Source organism: Erithacus rubecula, assembly GCF_903797595.1.
Source record: "Erithacus rubecula genome assembly, chromosome: 3".
Lineage (NCBI taxonomy): Eukaryota > Metazoa > Chordata > Aves > Passeriformes > Muscicapidae > Erithacus > Erithacus rubecula.
The window spans coordinates 61,331,529-61,355,936 of record NC_136689.1 but is presented as its reverse complement, the minus strand read 5'-3'; the positions used below and the strand labels follow the sequence as shown (position 1 = coordinate 61,355,936).

General features: G+C 41.0%; 1 protein-coding gene across 3 annotated transcripts in view; it reads right to left on the bottom strand.

The window, feature by feature from the left end:
* The window catches only part of JARID2 (jumonji and AT-rich interaction domain containing 2), a 205,713-nt gene that overhangs the window by 50,387 nt on the left and 130,918 nt on the right, over window positions 1-24,408 (bottom strand). For all 3 annotated transcript variants that reach the window (XM_079301667.1, XM_079301666.1, XM_079301668.1), the window contains exon 4: window positions 7,767-7,936. Coding sequence is in view for 1 of the 3 variants with exons in the window: in XM_079301666.1 (XP_079157792.1) it covers window positions 7,767-7,936 (170 nt within the window). In the remaining 2 variants the exon portion in view is untranslated. The remainder of the gene's footprint in view (window positions 1-7,766; window positions 7,937-24,408) is intronic.

Sequence of the window (24,408 nt, the reverse complement as noted above, 5' to 3'; positions counted from 1 at the left end):
GTTTGGCAACTGCTTCCATCAGTATCTTCAGTTCCATTATTGAAATTCTCTCTTGAGTATTTTGTCTTCCCTCCTATTGTGAGAGCAACACAAAAGAAAGCCTAACTACATAGGAAAAATGATTACCACAACTACACACTAAGTGTGGCCTAATACATGTGAAAGAATGACAAATGTATTTCACGTCCTCTGTTGCAATAATTTGGTGCTTATACAACAATAAATACAAAGTAAAATATGGGGGGTTTAAGTCATGGTGCTGCTTTTAGCAATTTTCTAGGAAAGATTTTGCATGTGCAAAATTCAGGCTTGCTACTAACAGTAGGCAGAATTGATGCTTTTGCAGCCTGTACATACAGATGTGTTGACCTCAGCAGCAAGTGCCTGATTAATAGAATAAACTATACTCTTTTCAGCCATTTTATTTGACTAATGAGGTTATTGCCTACTTTTTTTTTGACAAATGTGTAGTTTTCTCTCCTAAATTACGGTTATGTTTTGTTTCTCATTAAATTACATTAACTTTCGTCTTGGACTAGCTAAACATGTTTAAAAAACCCTCTGAATTTGGATCTGAAGAGTGGAATCAGAAGTATGGAAAGTGCATGTGCTTTGCCAAAAATACTATTTCATTACTCTTCAGAATTAGCTGGCAGTGCTTCTGCAGTATTTACTGAAGTACAAACCAAATGTTTTCATCTGGACGGGATTCAAACCCTGGTATGTTACAACCACAACAAAAATAATCTCAGTCCAAAAGCCTTCTCTGTAATTTCGGCTGTGGTTTCTGCAAAATTGGAGGATTCTTCTCCATGAATTATTTACACCAGCTCCCCCTCTAGCTCCTCTGGTTTTTTCCCTTCTAACAATTAAACACAACCCAGATGTGCTTTGGAAAAATCTTAAAACAATTTAAGACATTAGAATGATTTAAGCACAGGGCAGGTCAAGGTATGTGCCCCAAAAAAGCACATGGCTTGCCAAGCCCTACAGTGAGCCACGTTTAGAGGTTTGGCTTGTCCTCTGACACACAGCCCCATTTTGTGGCTGCATGCAGGTGGAAAAACCTTGCCTCTCAAATGCTCCTGATGTGCTGGCATCTCAGTGCTTAACATTTAGGGCCTGCTTCTCATTTATTATATGTCCCACTTACTATGTTTTGGCAGGACAGCGCCAAATCCCTGAAGTGCAAATATATGTAATTTATGCCTGCACCTTATGGTTGTTTTACCAAGCCAAGCTAAGGGAGCACAAACTGCATACACTCCATAGGAAAGAGCACTTGTACTTCACTTGTCTGACTCCACCTGCAGGAACAGTCCCAGAGGGAGCTCCCTGGTGCCTGAGGAAGGAGGAGGAAAAGCCTATCCCAAATACAGAAATAAAACTGAGCTCCAACTCCTCCCTCTGCTGCCTTGTATAAATCACATGGTGCTGGGTGTTAAAGCTAATTTATCAACTAATGTAGCAACATAAACCCCATTTTCTTCTCAGTCTGTTCTTTGAAGTAATACAGCTAAAACCAAAAGGCTGAAGAAAATTTTTCCTTTACTGGGGAAATAGAGTAAGGAGGGTGAAAAGCGTAAGTCTGCAGGAAAAAAATAAAATATCTACTTTCCAACTTAGCAAAACACTGCAGACAAACAGAGTAGTCAAAATTTTAAAATACCAAAGGAGTGCTTTCCACATCTACAATTTGTGTCTGACCATCTCAAAGCATTTTAACTCCACCAGCTTGACTGGATTTTACAGCGAACCTCAAAACCAACCCTTTCCACGTGCACTTCAAACCCTAACTTTATGTTCCCTCCCACCAAGAACAAAAAAAGTATGGAAGTGTCAAAGCAACATGATGACATCCCCAAGAAGATACCAGACTGTGTTTCATACCCAAGATACCCTGGGTCCCATCCCTAGCACAAAATCAGTCATTTGGGTAACACTAAAGCTATGGTATATTCACAGGTAAGAGAAGCAGGCTCTGAGGTTTTTGGCTGAGATGAAAGGCAGGAATTGCCTTTGCCAGAATACTTTATATTGCCCACCTGGCAGCAAAGCTTTGAATTGCTGCTGCCATTGCAGCACTCAGATTTTAGGCCAGTAGCTCATCCATAATCAACATCCAGCTATGTCAATGCCTATATACAGAATTAAATATTTATCCTCATTTTACAAAAAACTAAACAACTCACTGAGGGACTCAGAGTGAGACTGTGGCAAATACAAGAGCTAAACCTCGAGATTAGTCTCCTATTTCCATCAGTTAACTGCATCCTGTGGCTTTTTGCAGGGGTAGATATTGGAATCGTTAACATCAGAAACCGCCCAAAAACTGGAAGAGCAAGAAAAAACTTTCATTCAGATGTAGTACTACACACAAGATACTCCATCTTTCTTCAGAATCTCTTCTCCTCTCTTAAATCTCCCAGTAGGCACACACTGGCATGAAATTGCATCTCCCACTGGATGCCTGGAGTTTTGGCACTCCAGCAGCACAGCATTCCCCTGGGAAGGAATAATGCCACGGTGGTGGTCGCCAGGCTCTCTTCTCTCTCTGTACTTCACACAAGTGTTTTTCACTCTGAGCCTGTGTAACCACTTCTTCCTGCCAACACTGATTAAATTACTCTTGCCCTAAACCACCACAAGAGTTGCTTAGTAGCTCATATTCCATAGGTGGCCTGAATGGTTGCATATATGAGAAAAAGCTTATATTCTAGACTTCAAAGTTACTCCTAACTTTAAAAAAGAGTTTACAAATTTTGAGGTTACAATTACTAAATGCAAACTTATTTTTATTAAATGGTTTGTGCCATTAAAATTCAGCACCCTTAAGTTTATTATTAAATTTTCAATCCAACCTAAAATTTTAGTTTTACCTACTAAATGATACACTAAGAAAATCAAAATTTTTTCTTGCATGTTTTAATATTGTTTTGGAATTATACAAACTAACCAAAACTGCAAAGAAGCTCATACTTTTGGACAGTGTCAGTATTTCATTGCTTTGCTTCCAGCCTGATCAAGTTGCTGTGCTATTCAATCTGCTTTCTCTGAAGTGGTGAGTAAATCTCCCCGGTGCCAATGGCTGAATGTGACCAATGCAAGCCAGCAGCTCTCCAAGTACAGCACATTGACTACAGAACCTACTGACACCAAACTAACAGGCAAATACACCTTCTGCCTTGCTGAAAGATAGAAAACAACTGTTATTTTGCCTAACATGCCCAAATTTAAGTTTTCATTCTGAGGGCTCTCCCATCATAATTGGAAATCTCTGCAGCTATGCACTGACACAGTCAGCCTCTCCTATCAGGACTCAAAAAAGAAGACTCAGATCAAAGGCCCCTGACCCTTTTAACCACCCAAATACAGGTGTTAAAAAGAATAAAAAGCTTGTTTAAGAGCACACTGCACTAAAAGTTAGAAGTTCAGAAACATGCTATAGTGAATTTTTTCTATTTTGGTTTTACTCAGTTGTAATAAATCATCAGATTATTAAGTCAGCACAGCGCTCAAAGAAAAAGAACAATCACATGTTCTGCAGAACAGAAGAGCCTGAAAACTCAATTTGTGAGATCTCAATTAAACCATTTTTATTTAGGAATCCCTGAAATTCTCTAGCATGTAGCTCCCAGAGGCTCAGCTTAATTAGAAAATTGATCATGGGAAAACTTCTTAAAATGTACTCTTCTAATCATAGCCTTCCTGTTATCACCTTTTGCCAAAGATCTATTGCTCACAGGGAGTTCTTTCTCCTTCTTCCTTTAGCCTGATATTTGACTCACAATATTTTAACTTGTAAATAATTACAGAGAGAAGAGGCAACTTAAATGCACTGTAACAAAAGCTATTAAGAAAAATATGATCAGAGGCAGAAAACACAGTAAAAGTGAGAGCTGTTGTACAAGCACACGGAGATGACACACTCGTATCTACATGCTGCTGAAAGATACTAATTATGCCTCTGGCAAAGGGCACACAGGCTCCTTCAAAGAAGCTATTTAAAGATAAGAACACTGCAGACAAACACTTCAGAGATATCTGTACTATTCCCTTCCTTGTGTTGAAAATTCTAGGTCACAATTTAATAAAATTTTTTAAAACCCACCAACCTTTTTAAAAGGAGGATTTTAAAATAATAGAAAGCAGAGGAGCATTGCCAAGTTTGGTCAGTCTAGAAATGTATTCCAGGTTGCTCAGATATTCATCAACTGTTACAGCTTTTTCATTGTGCTCCACTTACCTTTTACGAAGTCATTAGTACAGTGTATTATCAAATCAAGAGTTTGAAAAACAAACTAATTAAAATATGTCTAAAGCCTTAGTGTTCTGGATAATGAAACCAAGCAGGTCATCTTGGTTAAATTATTTCCCTTTGAAATTACAGGGTGCTAATGGAGTGGGGGGGAGTTAAAATCATTTGAATCATTAGATTCTCTTACACACAGCAGGACAGGTAAATGGGACTTCTTCTCCTAATATGGAATCCTATGCATGTCAAGGGCCTTTCTTCCACACTGTAGCATGACAGCATTGCTCCTTCACTGACAGAATTCAGCTGCTCCCACTCAAAATAAACCCCGCAAGAACAATGAAGAGCCAATCTGTAGTGGTGACATGATGCTTAAATTTCTCTGTTTAAAAACAGAAAATGAAAGCACACACTCACGTGTGAATTCATGGTGGAACTCGGTCAAAGGTAGGACTTGGTGATCTCCATCCACCCTTAGTGATTTATGGTTCTATGGTGTGACAGATTTACACTGTGCTTTTGACACCACTGCTGGGTATGGTGGGTCAAGGGCAGAGAAGATCACTGAGCTGCATTCCCACCAATCCTGAAAAATACTCCTTTGCCCAAAAAAGGCTTTGATTGTGAATCCAGAGATTATATCACCAGATCATTTTGAATGACTAGGACCTAAGATAGTGCTAAATTAAACAAACATGGGGATTTACTGTCCTGGATTTTATCACTATGACACTTAAGATTTTTGAAGTGCTGAACTTCAACCCTGTGAGTGTGCTCTTACTTCCATGCAGTTGAATGATGCATTTCATGGTGAAAGCATGAAGAGCCAAGGCTGGACACATATAGCTGGACAGAAGTTAGAACAACCACCTGTCCCACCATGCAAACAGTTCTGAAACCCTCAACACTTCAATAAATAACAGCATGGAAGATCCAAATCAAAATAACCTCTTCAAAAAAATGCCAAATCTTCACTATGCAGGATCTTAGTAAGCTGCTGGCTCTTCCCTTTCCAAGCTGACAAGGCACCACCAGAAGACTAGCACCAAACATAGCTTACCAATGCCCTGGAAAGTCACTTGTGGAATCTTTCTGAAGATGGCTGTACCAGCATGGTGCCACATGAACTCCCTACCTGCATATTAACAACCAGCTTCCATCTCTTTGTTTTTAAATGGACACATCAAAAGAGATAGCCACGTGGAGCTAAACATTCCCAGAGGCCAAATGGGACACAACCTCAGGCAGCCACGACCTCTTGAAGGACACAGCAGTTCAGGCACAGAAGCCAGAACCATGCTAATGCAAATCTGAACAATCCACCTTTCCCTCCCAGCCACAGCACTTTCCTGCCTCTCCACAGAGGAGCATCCAGGTAGCAAGTGTCCAGGAAGATTTTCCTGTCTCTTTTTTTAACTGGCTCTTTTCATGTTTTATACAGCGGTGATGGAGTAATAAGCTTGCAGGAGTGCTGAAACACATAGCTGACAGCTTTCCCTTTCTGCTTTTCTTCAGACTGTTTAAGCAGACCAAGAACATGCCATGTGTGGCACTCCGAGCAGACTTTCCCTCGTGGTTTTTAACGTAATTGTAATTGTGATCTTGCCGTCTGAACGCATGTGTTGTCAGAAATGTTCGAGTACTCCTGCATACTGAAGAAATTAGGAATGAATTGCAAGTTCTTAATTGACAGTACAAAACATCAATTATGCCAGAGATGAATAACAAAGGAGAAAATTACAGGTGCACGAGCTAAACAGCTCTTGATTTAAATTAAAAAAAATAAAAAAACCCCAACAACATGAAGTACCCGTGCTTCCCATTTGCATTGTTAAACCAGAACACTGAGAGAGTAGGAAATAAAAGTGCAGATAAGTGTCACCCCCCCCCCACAGGTTGCCTTTCTGTAAGTGCAAGCGCCTTCAAAGCTATAAATAACACATGCTTAGTTAGCAAGCAGTGGAAACAAGTGTGTGAATGCAGCCATGTGTGCTCACACACAGACACACACACACAACCCCCATCTGACTCTTCCCACCAACAACTGTGGCAGTTGGCCCAGATCACAGCAGTGACACGCTGCCAACAGACTGATCAACCTCACAGCACACTAAATTAGAAATACATTTCCACTGATTAAATTTCAGAGGAAATTTCATGATGCCACTGTAAACTCTATTAGATTCTGCTCCTCTCCATCCTTTAAACAAACACAAAAGCTAGCAAATCACCCTCCTCTATCCTCTCCACCCACCCACTTTACCAGCGGTCCCAACAGAACGGAGGTTCCATATTAGAAGTGAAATAAGATAGATAAATTAGCAACCAGTCTGAAGGTACCACTAGCCTAAAATCTTCCAGAAGCAAAGAAAAAAGAAATCAAACCACACTGCACTAATGTGAGAAAGCCTCAGCAGGAAGCTGTGGGTGGTGTTGATCACTGCTGTCCACAGATGCAACAGAGACCTAAGAAAGGGGAACCCAAATGCAAGCTCTGAAAGATGCAACCCACTAGGTAAGACTTTTGCAGACAAGCTCTATCTGTAACAAATGCACACCCTTTCAGCAGGTAATGGGACAAAACAACAGCAAGAGGAATCATTCCAGCACGAGGATGCACTTACTGCTAAGTGAGACAAGAAATAGAGAAAATCTCTACAGAGAAACATACAGCAAGAGATAACGTGACAATTGGAGGATTAAATTCAGAGATGCTATCTTCAGTACATGACTTGGGACACAGGGCCATAGAAAGTCTTAAGAAAAATGACCACTGGAGTAACATCTCCTTCTCTAGCTTAATCTAGGCAGTGAGCTGTACCTCACGCTCAGCCCCCCAAGTCTGACGTGTAGGCTTGCAGACACACAGCCCATGGATCCCTGACACACCACACAGCTCCAGCCAGGCTCAAGCACCTGTTACTGTGAGGTAATTCAAGTATTTCACTCCACAATTTCAGATGCCTCCTTTGTACTTGGACTGCTGAGAGGAGGAGCTCACCTGTTTTAATTATCACCACAGGAACAATCCAGCTCCTGAGGCAGACAAGAACAATGGAAAATCCTCCACCCACTGTCAGATGAAAAGCCTCACTCAGATGGAACAATAAAGGACAGTGAGTAGGTAGAGAAGGGGAATTTCCAAGCAGATTTTCTCCTCTTGCAGGAACAAGTACTCAGGCAAGTTAAGCACTTCTTCAGTTTATAGTCAGACAAAACAAAGGAGGATGGGGAGGACTTAAGAGAGCTAGACAAATACCCATTCAGGGTAACAGAGAGCCAAGCATAAAAGAAATTTCTTTTTGCACTATTACCAGCCTCATTTTATGATCTTCAGAACCATGAACTCGAATGCTCCTGCTGCAGATACAGTCAAATTGCTGAGAGCTGAAATGCACACAATACCTTCGAGTGCAGCTCCAGTACATTTGTCTGGCTGCTGCTTGCTGTGCAGTGCTACAGCTCCTTCTGTGAATGAGACTGTGCCCCAGCACTGCTGCCAGACACCTACCTCGAAGACAGAGGAAAGTGAGAAAATCTTCTGTCTTGGGCTTCCTTTTGGAGAGGTCAGAAATCTGAGTGGCAGGAGGGGGTAACAACGGCTCCACTATCTTTATTGGAGTTGTGCTGGGACTGTTTGGCTGGGACTGAGCAAACTTCCTTTGTGCTTGCAGTCTTGGCCTGTGGAAACAAGAGCACATCAGAAACATGTTAGGCAGAACTTGCTGGATGTGTGAAAACACAGAAATTTAGGAGAGAGAGACAGAGCTCTGAATCCATCTCCCACCAATACCAAATCCCTTGCTGGGTCAATAATGAAGACAGTATTTTATTTGTTTTACCCGTTGGTATCTTCTGCTACAATTTGGAAAACCAGAAAGGGAACATCTTGACTGCAAAATCTGTGACTACTGTTTCATATGTTCTGAGTGTCTTCTTGCACATGATACAATTACAGTTTACCATTCACTTATTTGGAAATTAAATCTGTATTTTGCACCATGAAAATGTCTTTTTTTTTTTTTTTTGCTAAGTGTTAGTGCTCATTGCTTTCTGTTTTTAATTAAATTACAAATTAGGTTTGTTTTAGCCCCATTAAGGTTTTAATTTATTCCAATCTGCTATAATCTTATTTTCATAGTAAAATATGTATTAATAGATAATGTATATATATTTGTGCCCACTTATAAAAAAATAAAATCTTTAGGAAAAGATATTTTTGACAGGGAAAACATCAGGTCAAAACCTTTAGGTTTTTGTTTGCTTGGCCACAGCCCAAAAAGACAGCAAGCAAAGAGGTCAGCGGTGGGGTTAAGCAGATTTGGGATAAATTTGTAAGACTGAAGGACATGCATGGAATGAATTTGTTCTTTCTGGTACTGGGCAGTGGACTGACACTCTGATTAGTTTCAAGCATGCCCGGGTACAGCTGCAGGAAATGAACGGCTGCAGTCGGTTTTGGCAGTTGGCTGCAAATTATTTCAAGCCTATCTGAAGGCTCTGATTAACTGCTAGGCAGCAATGAATATGATTTTCTTTAATATGTCTACAACATAAATTGGTATTAGGGAAAGCATTTCGGGGCAGGACAGATACCTGGAGGGGGTCTTGCTGGAAACCTGGCTCAGCTCAGCATATAAGAACATGCTAATTTCTCACTTAAGCAACTGGGATTCTAATTATGATCTTTATTACAGCTTCAAAAAGGAGAGAAGCTACAGAAAGAACTTAAAACCTTATTGAGAAAGGATGCAATTTTGTGTCATTTTATTCCCTAATAGCAGAGTATCTACATAATGTCAAAGTGAAACATATTAAATAACACTGAAGGGAAGCCCAGGTCTTGTCACTCCTTGGCAGCCTTGACTGTTGTGACTTAAGGAAAGCACAGTTATAGTTCAGTAGGGATGAAACACATAATAGGCAAACTTCCTATTTTTCATGGGTATTAACCTTAAATACTTGGGTAGCAAGAGGTTTGTCACTGTATTTTAAACTTCTGCAATCTTGATGCTAAGATAGCAAAAAAAAATATACATTGAAAATCCCAGCAGTGTTTGTATGAATATACACATTCCCTAATGAAAACAGAGGGTGAAAGCAACATTCAGCAGTTTTCTCCCTAAACTATGCATAAAATTGTCCTTGTCCTTCCTATCCAACCCCCACTGCCCCAAACAACAAAACACGCCAGCCATTCCACTGGTTTTTTTTAATCTCCTCCATGGCAAAAATAACCTGCTGTTTACAATTTTTTTATCACAGCGCTTGTAATTTGTGAACTGGAACTAAAAGACTATTTAACACACATATTTCCTCATATCTATGAACAATTATCCTTCCAGAATGAAGGTCTTTTATAGATCTGCCTGTATCTCCAAAAAATTACTCAGATTGCTTTGCAAAGCCTCATGTCTTCAAGCAGCCTGAGGATTCTCGTGCAGGATGAATGGGATTTTAATTTCAAGCAACTACATTTCTATCACCAAAACCATACATGCAGCCAGAGAAAAACGCTTTGCGTTGGCTTCTGTTCTGCACAAAACATATGCTCTCTCGGCAAAAAACACACTATAAAGGTTAGTGAGCATCCCAGCTCTGCACAGCAATTTTTTCCCATTGATGTGCTTCATCAGCCAGGCTGTTAAAAACATTAGCCCACCCAATCTCTGCATCTCTGTACCTGCTCAAATCTCATGTGATCAGTGATAAGCATCCCACAAAGTAAAGGTTAAGCCTGTTTTATGGTTCAAAGTTAACCCTTTACAGCAAGAATCATCCATGCTGGTTTGCAGTATCCCTATTATCAGTCCCCAGAGCACTGAAACAGGATTAGACAATGACTTGCAAGTTTGGCATAGATGTGAAATTAATTAGGGAACCTAAAGTACTTTTGGTTCTGTCTGTCTTTGAAAGTACACTGCCTGCTAGTGTTATTTTTTGGGACCACAAAATCCCCGTGGAGCATAGAGCTTGGCCTGGCAGCATCACAGGCTCTTCTCTACCCACTGGGGCCCTTGCTTTCAGCAAGGACAAAGAAAATTCCAGGTCTTCCCTCCACTTTACAACCGTGACATGAACTTTTGCTGCTTCCCCAGGGAGGCAGTGGAGACTTGCTGCTATATGGTCAGATGTGTCCAAAATGCTTCTCCTCTCAAACCAGAGCTGAAGATTGCTGTACGTCCATCTGCTCAGTTTGGCCTCACCAGTGCCACAAAACCAGGCCCCCTTATGAATTATCCATATTTTATTAAAACCACGAGCAGTTACAGGGTGTAATTATCACTTATTCAATTTATGAACACTAGCAAATGAAGGCACCCTTTTATGACTGCAGCATCTTTTGGGTTTCTGCAAGAACTACTGTTTCTTGCATGGATATGTATGTGCTCCACAGGCTTCTACTTCAGTGTCTGAGAGTGCATACAGAGTCAGCTGTGAGCAAGAAATAAACTATTCTGCAGCTACAGCATACAAGGATGAGACATTGAGATTAGGAAGCAAAAGACATATTCTTAAGTAACCCTTGCTTCAGGTTTATGTAAACATGATCAGTTTCAAAGGAGGGCCAGCAAAGAAAAAACACACATACCTCAAAACATTGGCAACAACTAAAACTGTTTCCCTGTGAAGGCATATATGCATCTTAATAAACTTGTATGTCCCCATGAAAGCTTCTAGCAGCATAAAACCCATGACTTCAGGTATGGTTTCATATTACACTTAATCCAATCTAAGTGTGAAGCTGCTGCCAAAGAAAAGATTGTACCCTCCTTCACTACAGTTACATTAGATGAAGCATAGCAAGTTGTACTTACACACCACTTCTGGACAAGGAAAACAGAAGTGATAAAAGTGCTCAGAAAGATACACTGTGTGTATGATGGTGACTACCTAAAATTTAGAGAGAAATAGTGTAGCCAGCAGGACCAGGGCCGTGTTTGTCCCCCTGTACTCAGCACTGGTGAGCCACACCTCGAGTGCTGTGTTCAGTTTTGGGCCCCTCACCACAAGAAAGTCATTGAGGTGGTGGAGATGGAAAACAGAGCTTCTGCCAGGAGCATGAGTGAGAGAGCTGAGGGTGTTTATCCTGGAGAAAAGCAGACTCAGGGGGAATCTCCTTGCTCTCCACAACTGCCTGAAAGGAAGGTGCAGCCAGGTGGGAGTCAGTCTCTTCTCCCAAATAACCACTGACAGGACCAGAGGTAAAGGTCTCAAGGGGATGTTTTGATTTCGTATTAGGAAAAGTTTCTTCACAGAAAGGGTTGCAAAGCCTTGGAATAGTCTGCCCAGAGCAGTGATTGAGTCACCGTCCCTGGAGGCATTTAAAAAGACACATAGATGTGGCACTTAAGGACACGGTGGACTTGGCAGTGCTGGGTTAATGATTGGAGCCAACGATCTTAAAGGTCTTTTCCAACCGAAATGAACCCATGATTGTTTAAATGCATAACACCACCAACGTGGCTTTGCTCCTTGGTTCTTAATGCAAGGATTTCTGCTGGAATGACCTATTTAGCGTGCATTTGGCAACAACAGACAGATTGGCATAAGCAGCAGAAAGAACAAAAAAAATCCTGCTTCCGTCCTCAAAATAAATTGCTCACTTTGTCCTCATTGAAAGGGTACACACTATGTAAGGCTCATAAATACGCAAACAGAAAAAACTTTGCAAGACGGAAAAGGATGAGGAAAGAACTTAAAATAATCCCACATCTAAACGTCATGCAAACACCCAACACGCAGCCAGAAATACCTAGACTATTTAAAAATAAACAGTAAACCACCTTTTCTCAACAGAATGTTATTTTCCTTCTACTTCTTTTGAGAGACTTTAAACACATACCTATGACACAAAGTTCAAAAAAGCCTCAGCCTGAGGAAGTCTCACCTCCTCTGGGTAAGCTTCTACTGATCTGACTGTTTAGATCTAAAAAAGTAAATTTCAGCCAGAGACTAAAACTCCACAACAAAAATATCCTGACTGCAAAAAGTCAGACTAGGCTATAAAACATTTCTCTCCTGACACAAAATATACTTTTGGAAGCTTTTTTAGAGTATAATTTATTTTTAGTTGAATATTTTAAGCAAATTGCATTCTTTGTAATTAAAACACTACAGTTTGTGTTAATTAAAAGTGCTTCAGAATGTCTTTTAAAATAGCATATCCTAGCACTATTCCTTTAGCTTGTAAAAGAGTTCACATTTAGGAAAAAATACTTAATACACAAAGGCAGTCTTTTCTTTGCAAAGTTCAGGCTAGTAGTAGCAGTGTTAAATTTAGTAAACATTAATATTCTAGATAACAGTGCATGTTGTGCTAGTCACAAATCAAGTATTAAACTATCAGATGTGAGATTTTGTACATCAGTACAGAAATCTGACTCTTTTCAGTTTATTACTCTGTAACTCCCAAGCAAAAATAAAACATAAGTACTATAAAACATACACAAAACAAATATGCACAATCAGATTTGTAATATATATGCATGCATACTAATCTATTTATAGAAAACTGTGGTTTTGAGAGGCTATTCTCATGCCTAACCATTTCAACTGGGAAGAGATTTGCAAAACAATCTAATCTTCAGTAATCTGCAGGTTTCCACCAAACTTCCTGCTTAGTATATGCTACCATATGTCCTTGCTGTTTGGTCTCATTACCTTTCACTTACTCCTTGAACTCCACTTGTGCTTTTGTCTTTTCCTGTTTTTCTGCAGCCTGATTTATCCATTTTCTTGACAACAGCAGGACAAGGAGTTAGGTTCCCAAACACTAAAGGAACCACAGCTGAAGCAGCTGCTTGAGCAGTCCAGTTTTGTGACTAATTCCCACTTTCCTGCTCACTGCAATGTGCTATTCTCTTAATTAAGGGAAGGCTCTGGCACAGCTGGGCACTCTACCTGACAGATTTTGTTCTGACCACTCCATGATAACATCATTATAGCTTCCCCTCTGTTGAATACCTGGGTTATTTACTTCCTTGTTATGACATTTTGCTGTCATGGTGAAATACTTATCTGTGAGGTCTGCTTGGCTCTGCACCCCTAATCTCGATGAGATCTCAAGTGCACATCTTTTGGTCTCACTGGAGGTGATAAACCAAGTACTTAAATTGTGTAACAATGTGGCACCTGATTTGGCACTCAGCACTTCTGCACAGAAAAATTCACTTGTGTGTGCAGCTTTGTTCAGTAAGGTCAACCTACCTGAACGTGACAGGATGCAGAAATGTTCTACTCTCATTTAAAAAGAACATTAAAGAGTAATTTAGGCTTTAATAGCCAGGTGTCTGCTGAAGATCAGATGATTATCAAGTGTGTAATTTCCACCTCAAAGTCGACCATGTTACAGGCACTTCTAGGCAAGCCCAAGATGAGCATGCAAAACTTGTTGCTGGAGGTATCATTCTTCACAGGACAAGAAGAAATCTTTATCACATGTGCCAGCAGGAAGCATGGCTAAGCTACATTTTACCCTTCCAATTCTCAGAGTAAATCCAAGACATTCCTTCCCAACAGTGACGTTCTAGAAGACCACCAGTTTGGAACAGGGCTCCAAACTTCAACAAATTGTCTGCATCAATAATGCCAAAACTTATATGAAACACATTCTCTTTTTCCCCAAACTGTGAGGGTTAACGTTTGGATAATCAAAAAAATGGGGTGGGGAAAAGAATTCCCCTCAGAACACAAGATCTTAGCTGTCCCTGGAGCACACCTGAGTGTGTGTGTTGGCTCTGGTGGCACTAGGCAGTGTTTCTGTCTGTACCCACACACCTCTACCACCACTATGTCCCAAGCTGTGCTGTCAGGTCAATACTGGCACGACACCAAGAGCAAAAAAGCAGGTGTGCAAAGGACTCCTTTGACCTCCATTTCCCCTCCCACGTGCCCCAGAGCTACTGGGATAGTATTTTCTGCCTATATCAGTGGTACCTGCTGCCCATTTGATAACACGTGGGTCTGTTGCTACAGCCAGCAAGTATGCAGTAGTGGAAATAGAGATTCCATCAGCATATCTGTGCCCCCACACCCATTTGTACCAGGAGGGGACTAGAAGTTAAGAGACCTGGTTGCTGCAATCCATGCAGATATCAAGTGCAAAGCATGGGGCCAGGGTCACTCTCAGATAAGGCTCCTTCAAAATAATTTGCAAGATAATGTAATCTGAGATACAACCTTACCTTTACTACCAGGTATGAGTGTAATTCTTAATCCTGTCATATGATTAAAAGAATCTGGGCTACTTTTCAGTAAATTAAGCATTCCAGAAAGGTTGAATGCAACAATTTTCAGAAACTGTTTTTACTAAGACCTTTATTCACTCAATCTTTTTTACTTTCTGTGGGCCAGTAAATCAAACTTGGGCCTAAATTAACAACACAATTTTAAACCAGATTTAAATATTGAAGTGATTCAATGAAAGCACAGTATTAAGCCCATTCAGTCCTGATTGCTGAGCCTAACATTTCTTTTAAAAACACTTCTTGCTCTGAAATTTTAGCTACAATGAATGATGCACACTTTCCTTTGAGATTTGTGTGTGTGCGCTTTTTTAAAATGGGAAACAGTTGTTTTTCTCTCCTGTTAACAACAGAAAGGTGTTTGGAAATGGCATTTTATGCAAAATAATTAAACTAACCCATATGCTTCACAACTAGTTCAAAGTACAGCTAGACACAAATTTTTTTGCTAAAATCTGCTCCAATTATTACTAATTCTGGAACCGCCTGCTTTTCCTGGCACTGCTCACTGATTACAAGAAGGTACTTGCAGACTCCAAACCCACCTCAAGTCATGCAGTTTAGCAGAGACACCTGAGTGAAACTGTTCAGTGAAGCTGACTGTTCGAACAACACACGAGACAGTGTTGGGCAAAGTGGGAGTCTTGAAAAGTTGCTGGGCATTGTTACCATCCCACCACTGTGCTAGGAGAAACTGGACAACTGCAGCCACCATAAATGGGCCTTGTACATACATTGTCTACACAAGCAGTCACAATGACACAGGTATGTGTCATGAGAGCTTGCCTGCTAGACTGAGGCCCATACTAGACAGTTTAGAAAAGTTGTAGAAAACTAACACTGTATTCAGGTTTTACCTGTGGATGCAGTAAGTGCAGGTGTTTCAGTGGTCTAGACAACCTTGAGAGGGCTGAATCACCTGGATACTAAATGCCCTGAGGTTTTGCCCTGAAACATCCACAATGGTCAGGAAATTTTCACACTACTGTTCTGCAGCAGTAGGATTTCCTAGTATGAACTTGAGTACCTTACATGAATTTCAGGATACAGGGAAGCAAAGAGAAACAAGAAATGATCCAAAAATCCAAAAGTGTAATTAGTCAAAGCTGCAGCCCTTCTCCAGAAGAATGGGTCTCCTCTCACCTTACTGCTGCAACTGGTTTTAAGTTGACTTGATGCAAGAACAGTCCATGCTTATTGCACACAACCTGCAGCACAGGTAGGCAGGGTCACAACCTCTCATCGTGCTTAAACCAAAACTTAACTCTGAGTTAGCACAGTGCAAGTCCAGCGCAATACAATTACAAAACCCCACATCCACCTTCAAATATCTCAACAATGGCATGCTTCCAGCTCAGACTCTAGCAGCTGGAGAAAGGCTGATTTAGATTTAAATACATGAATGACCATCAAATACTCAAACCCTTCCACCTGTCCCATGTGCCAGTGGCTGTGGCAAGTACAGGAGGGTTTATTAGGTGCCATCCAGAGAGAAGCAGCAGTGTGAGTGTGATCAAATGAGGATATGGCAGCTGGATGAAGCTCCCAAGAAGCAGTTTTCTTACAGCCTTTGTCATCAGATCATACTATAGCAACTGTCCTACAGACTTGTCCATAAACCCAGGACCAAAGCCTTATTCCTCTATAAGTGTGGGATCTGGACAATCAGGAAGACTTTTAAATCTACTTTTTCCAGGGCTGTAACACCTGAGATGGGATAAAAATTTTTCCTCTCCATACAGACATGTGGTGAGCTGTACATGGCAATAGATGGCAGAAGAGATCCTTCTGAATACTGGAGACAGGTGGTGCCACCCTTCCTTTGTCCTGCAACAGTTCTTAAAAATTCCCATTGTGGAGTAGTTTCATTTCTAGTCTAAGAACATAAGCACTGGTTCTTCAACCTCTGACTGCTCCAACTTGTACTCCAGCTGTGTCTACACTGTACTATACTGCACATTGCATAAAGCCTTCAAATTCATCAGTCTACATGGATATAGATCTAACAACAATGCTGCAGACTGAGTCCTACAAATGCTCCTCCCAAAGTCCTGGTTATTGCTGACACCCTCAAACCACAGCCAACAGCCTTCAGCTGAGCCAGCTCATATGTCCACAGAAGCTACAAAGGTGCATAGTAGTGCAAAATCAGCATCATTCAGAAGGAACAAGAATCAGGAATGTATTCCAGAAGTCCATTTTGGAGGGGGCTGTATCCTGGATACACCTCTTTCCCTGCTGTTCTTTGGGCTGTGCATGCTACAGAGATTGCACCCTAGCTTACGATACCTGACTTTTGGGACCACGCCATCATGGGAGTCACTGCTCTGGTGTAAAGCAGTACCAAGCACCAGCTGACTTCAGCAGCACCATAAAAGCCACAACACCTTCTGACTCTTCCCCATGCTCCGACCTGTGCACAGATTACTTCTACTCCTGCACCCATGTTCTGGAGGCATTCCTCTTCTGCAGCATTCCTCAGTTCAGGCTGCTACTTGGTTCTCTTCATCTGAGCTCTCTGCATCCTGCCTACCAAGCACAACTGAGCACAGCTACCTGCAAAAGCACCTGGCAAACAGAGATAGGGTTTCTGGTTCCTGCATCCAGAAATGAGGCTTGACCCAAGATCCTTACTTTTCATCTTGAGCCAAAACCACCATGCCATGCCAGAAAGCAACAACATCACCAAGGAATAACTTTAGGCCAGGTCTGCCATTTTACGCTGTGCTGCTGCACAGAGAAGAGCATCACCACATGCTAGAAAGTTAAAATGCAAAACCACAGCAGCAAAAAAAAGAATTAAGGAACTCATTTACATTTGCTTGGTTTTTAATAATCACTACCAGATGTCTGAGTGTGTACTATGTCTATGAACTTCTTTTCAAGAAGAAAACCACAAGAACAAAGTTATTTTTTCACATTAAACCCTGTCCCTTGTGCTGGAAGTAAACAAGGTTGAACTCCATGCTAATAGACACCTTCCTCACTGGAAGGAGCATGCAATTTCCAGTCACTTGCATGATCTCCACCTACTGGCAAGGAACCTGTCAAGGTTGTGCTGCCAGCACTCACTGAAGGCAGAAAAATGCATCAACTCTCACAAGTTTTCTGTTATTCAGGTAAAGCCTGCATGGGAAAGTTTAGGGGCACAAAATGGTCTTCCCTTCCACTTCACTTCTTTCCAACACCTGCATGGAACTGCAGGCAACTCTGTTAACTTTGCTATCTAACGCAGGCTTAGATTATTTTCAAAAGTGTTTTTAACCCCTACAAAAATATTTTCCACTCTCTGGAAGACAGACTGTAGAATGTAAAAACCTGCCCATTTTGAGAAAACTTGAGCACTGCCCCATATTTAATTACAGAGAGGTCAAAACTACTTCTAGCACAACATACCATGCATCTTCAATATTCTTCTAGTATTATTTTCAGTGTTCTCAGACATCTGAGAGACATCTGCAAAACCTGTTCACTTCCCAGTTCCCAAGCAGGAGGAATTAAATAAAATCAGCATGGCTCAGATGACAGAGCTTCCCACTTCCTTAGTCATGCAACACCTGGGCACTACCCAAACCCCTGGTCTCTGATCAATTCAGAGTTGCTTTTGTTCCCTATGATATACCAAACATATCAGCAGCTCCCTCCCTAGCAAATCGACCAGCTGCTAAAACTCAAGAGGATCCAAGATCAAAGCTATGAGACTGAAGGAAAATTCTCTTTTCACTTTGAGCAGCCTCTTCTCTGCAATTGTGCTTTTAAAAAAATCTGTTTTACAGACCATTTCATTCTTGTTTTCCAATCTCAGAAAAACACATGTACCTCAACTCCAGCAATCGTTCACCTTCGCCCTAAAAGCAACTTGCACTAGCCAGTAAGCCACAGATTACTTCTGGCAGAAATGTCAGAAATAACAGTGTATGGATCATTCTAGCCATCATCTGAATGGCTGAGAAGCTTCCTGTCCAATTAAGCCCTGCATTAATCCCTAACATTTGAATAAAATTTTCCACCTACTGGCAGGAAGTGATAAAAGCTAGTAGGTTGTGGGCATTTTAACCTCTTGCAGAGGTTGCAGATGGCAATTTAACCACACCTGAAACCACATATCTGCATTTTGCACAGGGATAGCCTTTAGAAGGCTCCTCTACCATTTGGCAATTACCAGGAAGTCAACATTTCTCTTGTAAAAACTACAACCTTTAGACACATAGCAAGAAAAAAAAAGGAGACACAAGACTTCCTATATCTGCTGTACAGACTTTATTCTGATAAGCAGCAAAGTGATCACTTTTGCATAGAGCACCCATCAGTCACATTCACTGTCTTGCCAAAAAGGATTACTAAACAGAAACATGCAAGTGAGCTTTCAGGGGAAGAAAATAAAATAAAAATGAGTATATTCCATTATGTTAATCCTATGCTATTCTTATATAATACTGAATTCCATTATGTTAAACCTATGCTATTATTATATAACTCTGAAGATAAAATACAAACTTTAGCAGGTGCTGTCTCTACTTTTTGGTCTCTTTTCTTTCATCATTGCAATCTTTTGCATTGAGTTTCTCTTGGAAGCAAACCACGACCTCTCCAGGCTTCCTCCCCAGGAGTCAAACAGCCCATTCTTGCAAGTCAATCAGGCAGACCCAGTCAATTGTCCCAGTAACTCTGTTCATGCCTTCTTTCAAGCCATGCCACATCCTGCTACCAGTCAAACTGGCCTGAAAAGGAAAGGGGCCATTCACCTCAAACCTCTTCTATACATAGATGCTAAATCCTATGAGAGGAGGCTGGCTGGACTGCCAGAACATGCTGTCTTTCTCTTCCTCCTGAATGCCAGAAAAAGTAGTTGGGAACTAATAATATGAATGGAAACTATGGTAACAATTCCTGTGCACCACAATCTACAGCCTTCCCTGCAGACTCTCTTTCTTTACCTGCAGTAGTAAGTACTCAATACTCTCTTGCTTCTTGTCACATGTGTCTCATTCCCCTGCCCCTGGAGACTCCAGTAAAAAGATATGGTGCATATCAAGCTCATTTCAGTACCAGGTAATCATAGTAAAAAACCCTCACAGACAAACACTAATTGTGCGTACACACCACACATCTGTTCAGGAAGTGAAAAAATACAGTCCCTCTGAGAAGACTGTGAGATTTGTCAGTGCTTCTTCCCTAACACCCTCCTTAATTTTACTTTTAGGACACACAGTGGTACGTGAGCAGCAGGACACCTTATATTTGATGATATAACTCAGATAAACTGAGCTTGCTGACAGTGGAAGGGGAAAGTCATGCTCTTTCTGCACCCCATTGTGCACTCTGACCAGGAAGCAATGGGAGGGCACAGTCCAAGCAAGGGAAAGGACAAAGGGAGTGGGATTACACCTTCCTGGAGCAGCAACTGCTGCATTGCCTCACCTGCATCCTCCCACCCTGAATGAGCAAGTTCAGCTTGGTTTAAACTGTTCTCAGAGAGGCTCCTTCAGAAAAAAGGTGTGGTATGTTTTTCCCTTCATCTCCAGCCACACATCCCTGCTCATGCCAGCACCAGAGCTCCTGAGACCCTATTATCAGCTGGCTGAGGAAGTCAGTCTAGCTGAAAATTAATTTATAGGTTGGGTTTTTTACTTTTTCAGGTTGGGTTTCATAAAGACAGAAGTGCTTGTGCTGGCACAAGAGGTGGCACAAACACACTAGAGAGAAGAACAGGACTCCCTTTTCCACTAGCAGCTCGCATTAAGATCACCCTAAGCTGACTGACAAACACATCAGTTATTGGACTATAAAATTTTAACAGAAGATGTGCTGGCAGCAATGCCAGTGTGGTGCCTTTCACTGTCAACCCTTTTGCAACAAGGAGCCCAGTTTCCAAGACAAGAAATTAAGACAAATTTGGATTTTTTTTTTTTTTTAATTTAAAAGCTTTGGGGCCTTTAAAAAGTTTCTTCAAGTAATGAAAAGGTCTGATTTCTATCATTTCTGTTCCCATGAACAGATCACCCACTACTTTTCCCTGTATCATTACAAGGCAAAGCCCCTGCTTACAAACATTTAGAATAGAAAGGAGAGGGTGGCATTCCAGATGCTGTCTACACTGACAGTGACACTGCATGAAAGTGCAGTGAGCACTTCCTAGGTGCCCCATGGGCAAAGTCCACTGGCTGGCACTGTGCTCCTTTGGAAGTGTCCCTGAGGTGTGGTTGCTGACCGTGAGAAATCATTGGTGCAACAATTAAGCACAGTAAATCTGTCTGAAAACACCCATAATCCTGGGATGCTTCCTGGCACCTTCTGTCCTCCTCAACTGCACTGAGCCAATATTTGGTCACTGATTTACCGTCAGTCATCAGGCAAATCTCTTTTCTATCCCTTTTCCAGGCTGAAAACAGACATTGACTACTAAAAGAGGGTGGGCAGAAGGAATAAAATCCTATAAAAAACAGTATGTGCACACCCACGCCTGCTTGAATCAGAGGAGGGCCTGGGGTCAATTTGCCACATGGCCATACAAAAGGTTAGGCCAAGAGGGCTCCCACACAGGAATAGTAAGAAATTGGCAATTACTTCAGCTGGGACTGCCAGTGAACATTTGATGAACTTGACACCAATTCACATAGCTCTCAAAGGCTCGGCACCTGACAGGAATTGGTGAGAATACCATGCAAAACTCCACCAAGAACGAAAGAAGGGAAATTGGAAAGAATGCTTGGGCAGCAAGAGAAAGCAAGGCAGTAAGGCCAGGAGCAATAGAGGAAGCTAAACACTGTGAGGAATGCAAAGAGCTGTTGGTATGTTCAGGAAAAGTGGAAGTCAACCAAAAAACTGAACTGGAAATCCTGTGAGGACCAGATGACTAAGGAGAGAATGGCAATGCAGCCACAACATGCCTGATTAGAAAAACTGCAGAAATCTGACAAAACACACAATCCTTTTCATACCCAGCCAACCACTGAGCCACAGGTAAACAAATAGTGAAGGATTTCACAATCCCCTCGAGTATTTTCTTGGTTTAAAATTGTATTAAATATGGGTTCAGTAGCTTGGGAAACTGTTCAAAATAACAAACAAATGTAACCACAACGGGTTGTGTGAGTGACTGCCCTTAGCACTAAGGAAATCTTAATAGCTTGAAGGTGAGAATTAAGTCAACAAATAAAATAAATGCATCTTTTATCACACCATTACCAAGGGAAGACAATGCCAAAAGGCAGAACTAGAGAAGCTTCTCCTGAGGCCTTACTGGCAACACAAGACTGCCCCAATTTAATTTTTGTTAAATCAGTTCAAATCCACGTGGACTGTTATGGGTTAAGAGTAGGTTAAACCAGTGCCTTGTTGACAGATAAATCAAAAAGACAGCCTGCCCATACAACCTCTTGTGCCAGTTTAACTTCATTAATTTAAAAGCTGCATCTTAATTTATCTTAACATAAGCCATCTAAAAATCTCAACAAAGCACCACCACTATGACTTGAATGATGTTGGATCAGGAAATCCAAAATCCCTTTTAAAACTATACCAGATTCCAGCCCACCTACCCCACAACCTGCTATTTTCTGTGGTGGTTTCCTACTGCAGAAAAAGGGAGATTTTGCCTTTAGAAGAAAATTAAGCTGCAATTCTATCTCCAAATAATCAAATACTTTACTTTGGAAATGATAACAACTCTAACTTCACATTTTGAATTTATACGGGCAGTATTAAAACCACATCAAACAGAGACATCCCTGGTCTCATAATACAGGGTTAAAATCTAAGTAAGAATTTTACTAAACATGCTATATCTTTATTTTTGTGCATTTACCAGGGCTCTCTCCCTACCCTCCAGGGATTCCTCACAGCCAGGCAGCTTCAAAAGTGTTCCAGCACTTACATGCATCACTGTTACATAAATCTGCAAAAGCTACACTAGAAATAACTGGGTCACTAACAGTGTCTCTCTTCATAGCCACTGACTGACCTTAGACAGCCTGACATGACTGATGTGGTTAACAATGCTTTCAGCTACATAAAATTTAACTACATATTCAATGTTTTATACATGCATATACATGCACACACACATGCACATATACATATGTAAGTTATCTGCAGTGAAAAGCCATAATTGGAGACAAACATCAGAAATACGAGTAGCTGATTTTTAGATTGCTATAATATGCTTAGCAGAAGGTATTTAATAATTTAATGAGATAATAAACTGTCATAATTAACTGCATTTTACATACCTTTGCCCTTCCCCAAGGGGAAAGAAAAGCTTTAAAAGCAATGCAAAATCCAAACTAAAACACTCCTCCAGATTTAGGAACTCATGCTACCACAGTTGGTGGCCAAATACCATAATACCTACAAAACATGGTTGTGAGTGAACTCAAGAGTTTCAGACCATTTCAGGCTTTAGCCCTTTAAGGAAGGTTTTCTAAATCCAAAAGAATCCAGAGGAATGCCAACACCCTCAAAGTGCAGATGCAAAGCAAAGCAGCTGTTGTAGCTCACACATTCGCTCAGCACTGGAGCGTCAAACAAATGACTACTTGGTTTTACTGAGCAGTTCCTTTAGAAGAATTTAGCAGCCAATTATTAAATACAATCATTTCCCTGAAGAAAGGAGGTTTTAGGAGGGAAACCAGAAGAGGGGGGGGGAAGGAGGGGGGAAAGAAAGCTTTATCATCTATCATATTCTACAAGCCCAATGCAGCAGAGATGATCCGTGGTGTCAATGCCCTCCACAGTGGCCGTGAGGTTTCCTGGGTTATAGTGAATAAGCAACAACTCAGGGCAGCTCTTTCTCCACACCCCTCTCTAGGCAAATAAGAGGGAATTTTCTGAAAGTATTTCTGGGCAAGGTTTTAATGTTCTGCATTCCACTCAACAGAGGAAAATCATGCTCAAGGCACTGTCTTTGGAACAGCTGATCCAGAATATCAACCTCCCCCATCTAGACAGATGCTGTAAAAAGTGAGATATATCAAAAGTTAGGGTTTATCATTATTTAAGTGAATCATTTGAATTCTACTAGAGAACAATGTAGTACTCTCTCCTCCATCAACTTACATGCTTCTAGACAAGAAATATGAATAAAAAACGATGATATCTCAATTTACAGAATCTCACAAACAGCTCCTAGGGGGTGGGGGGGAAACCCTATTGATCTACAAGTACTTTACAAATAGCAGTATAAATAGGAAAACTTAAGTAATCAGCTTCCTAATACAGCAAGGTTACAGCAGCTACATATGCTGAACCCAAGTTTCCTCATGCTAAGTGCAACTTGATGCAGAAGGTTTGGTACTTAAGTGAATTTACTCATGAAGCAGAGGATGTTCACAACCTGCAGAAATGTGTAGTTTCTGTGTCAGGTGGTGGGATGCAGCAGAGAGAAGGAATTCTTCAGGAGAAGCAGGGAAGAGTCTACAGCATGTGAAAAGCTATTCCAGAGCAGTGCTGATGGATTGTAACTGTTAATAACGGGGATTTCAGAAGGCTGAAGTAATCAGCTGTCTGAAAGAAATACCTACGGCTTTTCACACCATCTCCAAGAAATCAGCAGCTATTCCCTTATTCTTATTTATAGGATTTATTGTATTTATCTTATTTATATTTCCTATTGTATAAGAAATGTAAATCTACAAGAAAAAATAAAGCCTGAGGGGGGGAAACCAAACAAATGAAACCCCTTCAAAACCTGAAAGTCTCATACTGTGAATTCCAGCAATTCTGCCTAGCACATGGCACGGGGGGACTCTGGGATGCCACCACTCAAGGGCTGGTTGCTGCAGATGTCAGTAAGCAGTTTGTTTTCATCAATAACACAAGATGCCTGTAGCATCACCAGTTTTACTATGTTCATTGTTTATTAGAAAACACAACTGTCTTATTTTTTATTAGCTGGCATTTCTCAAG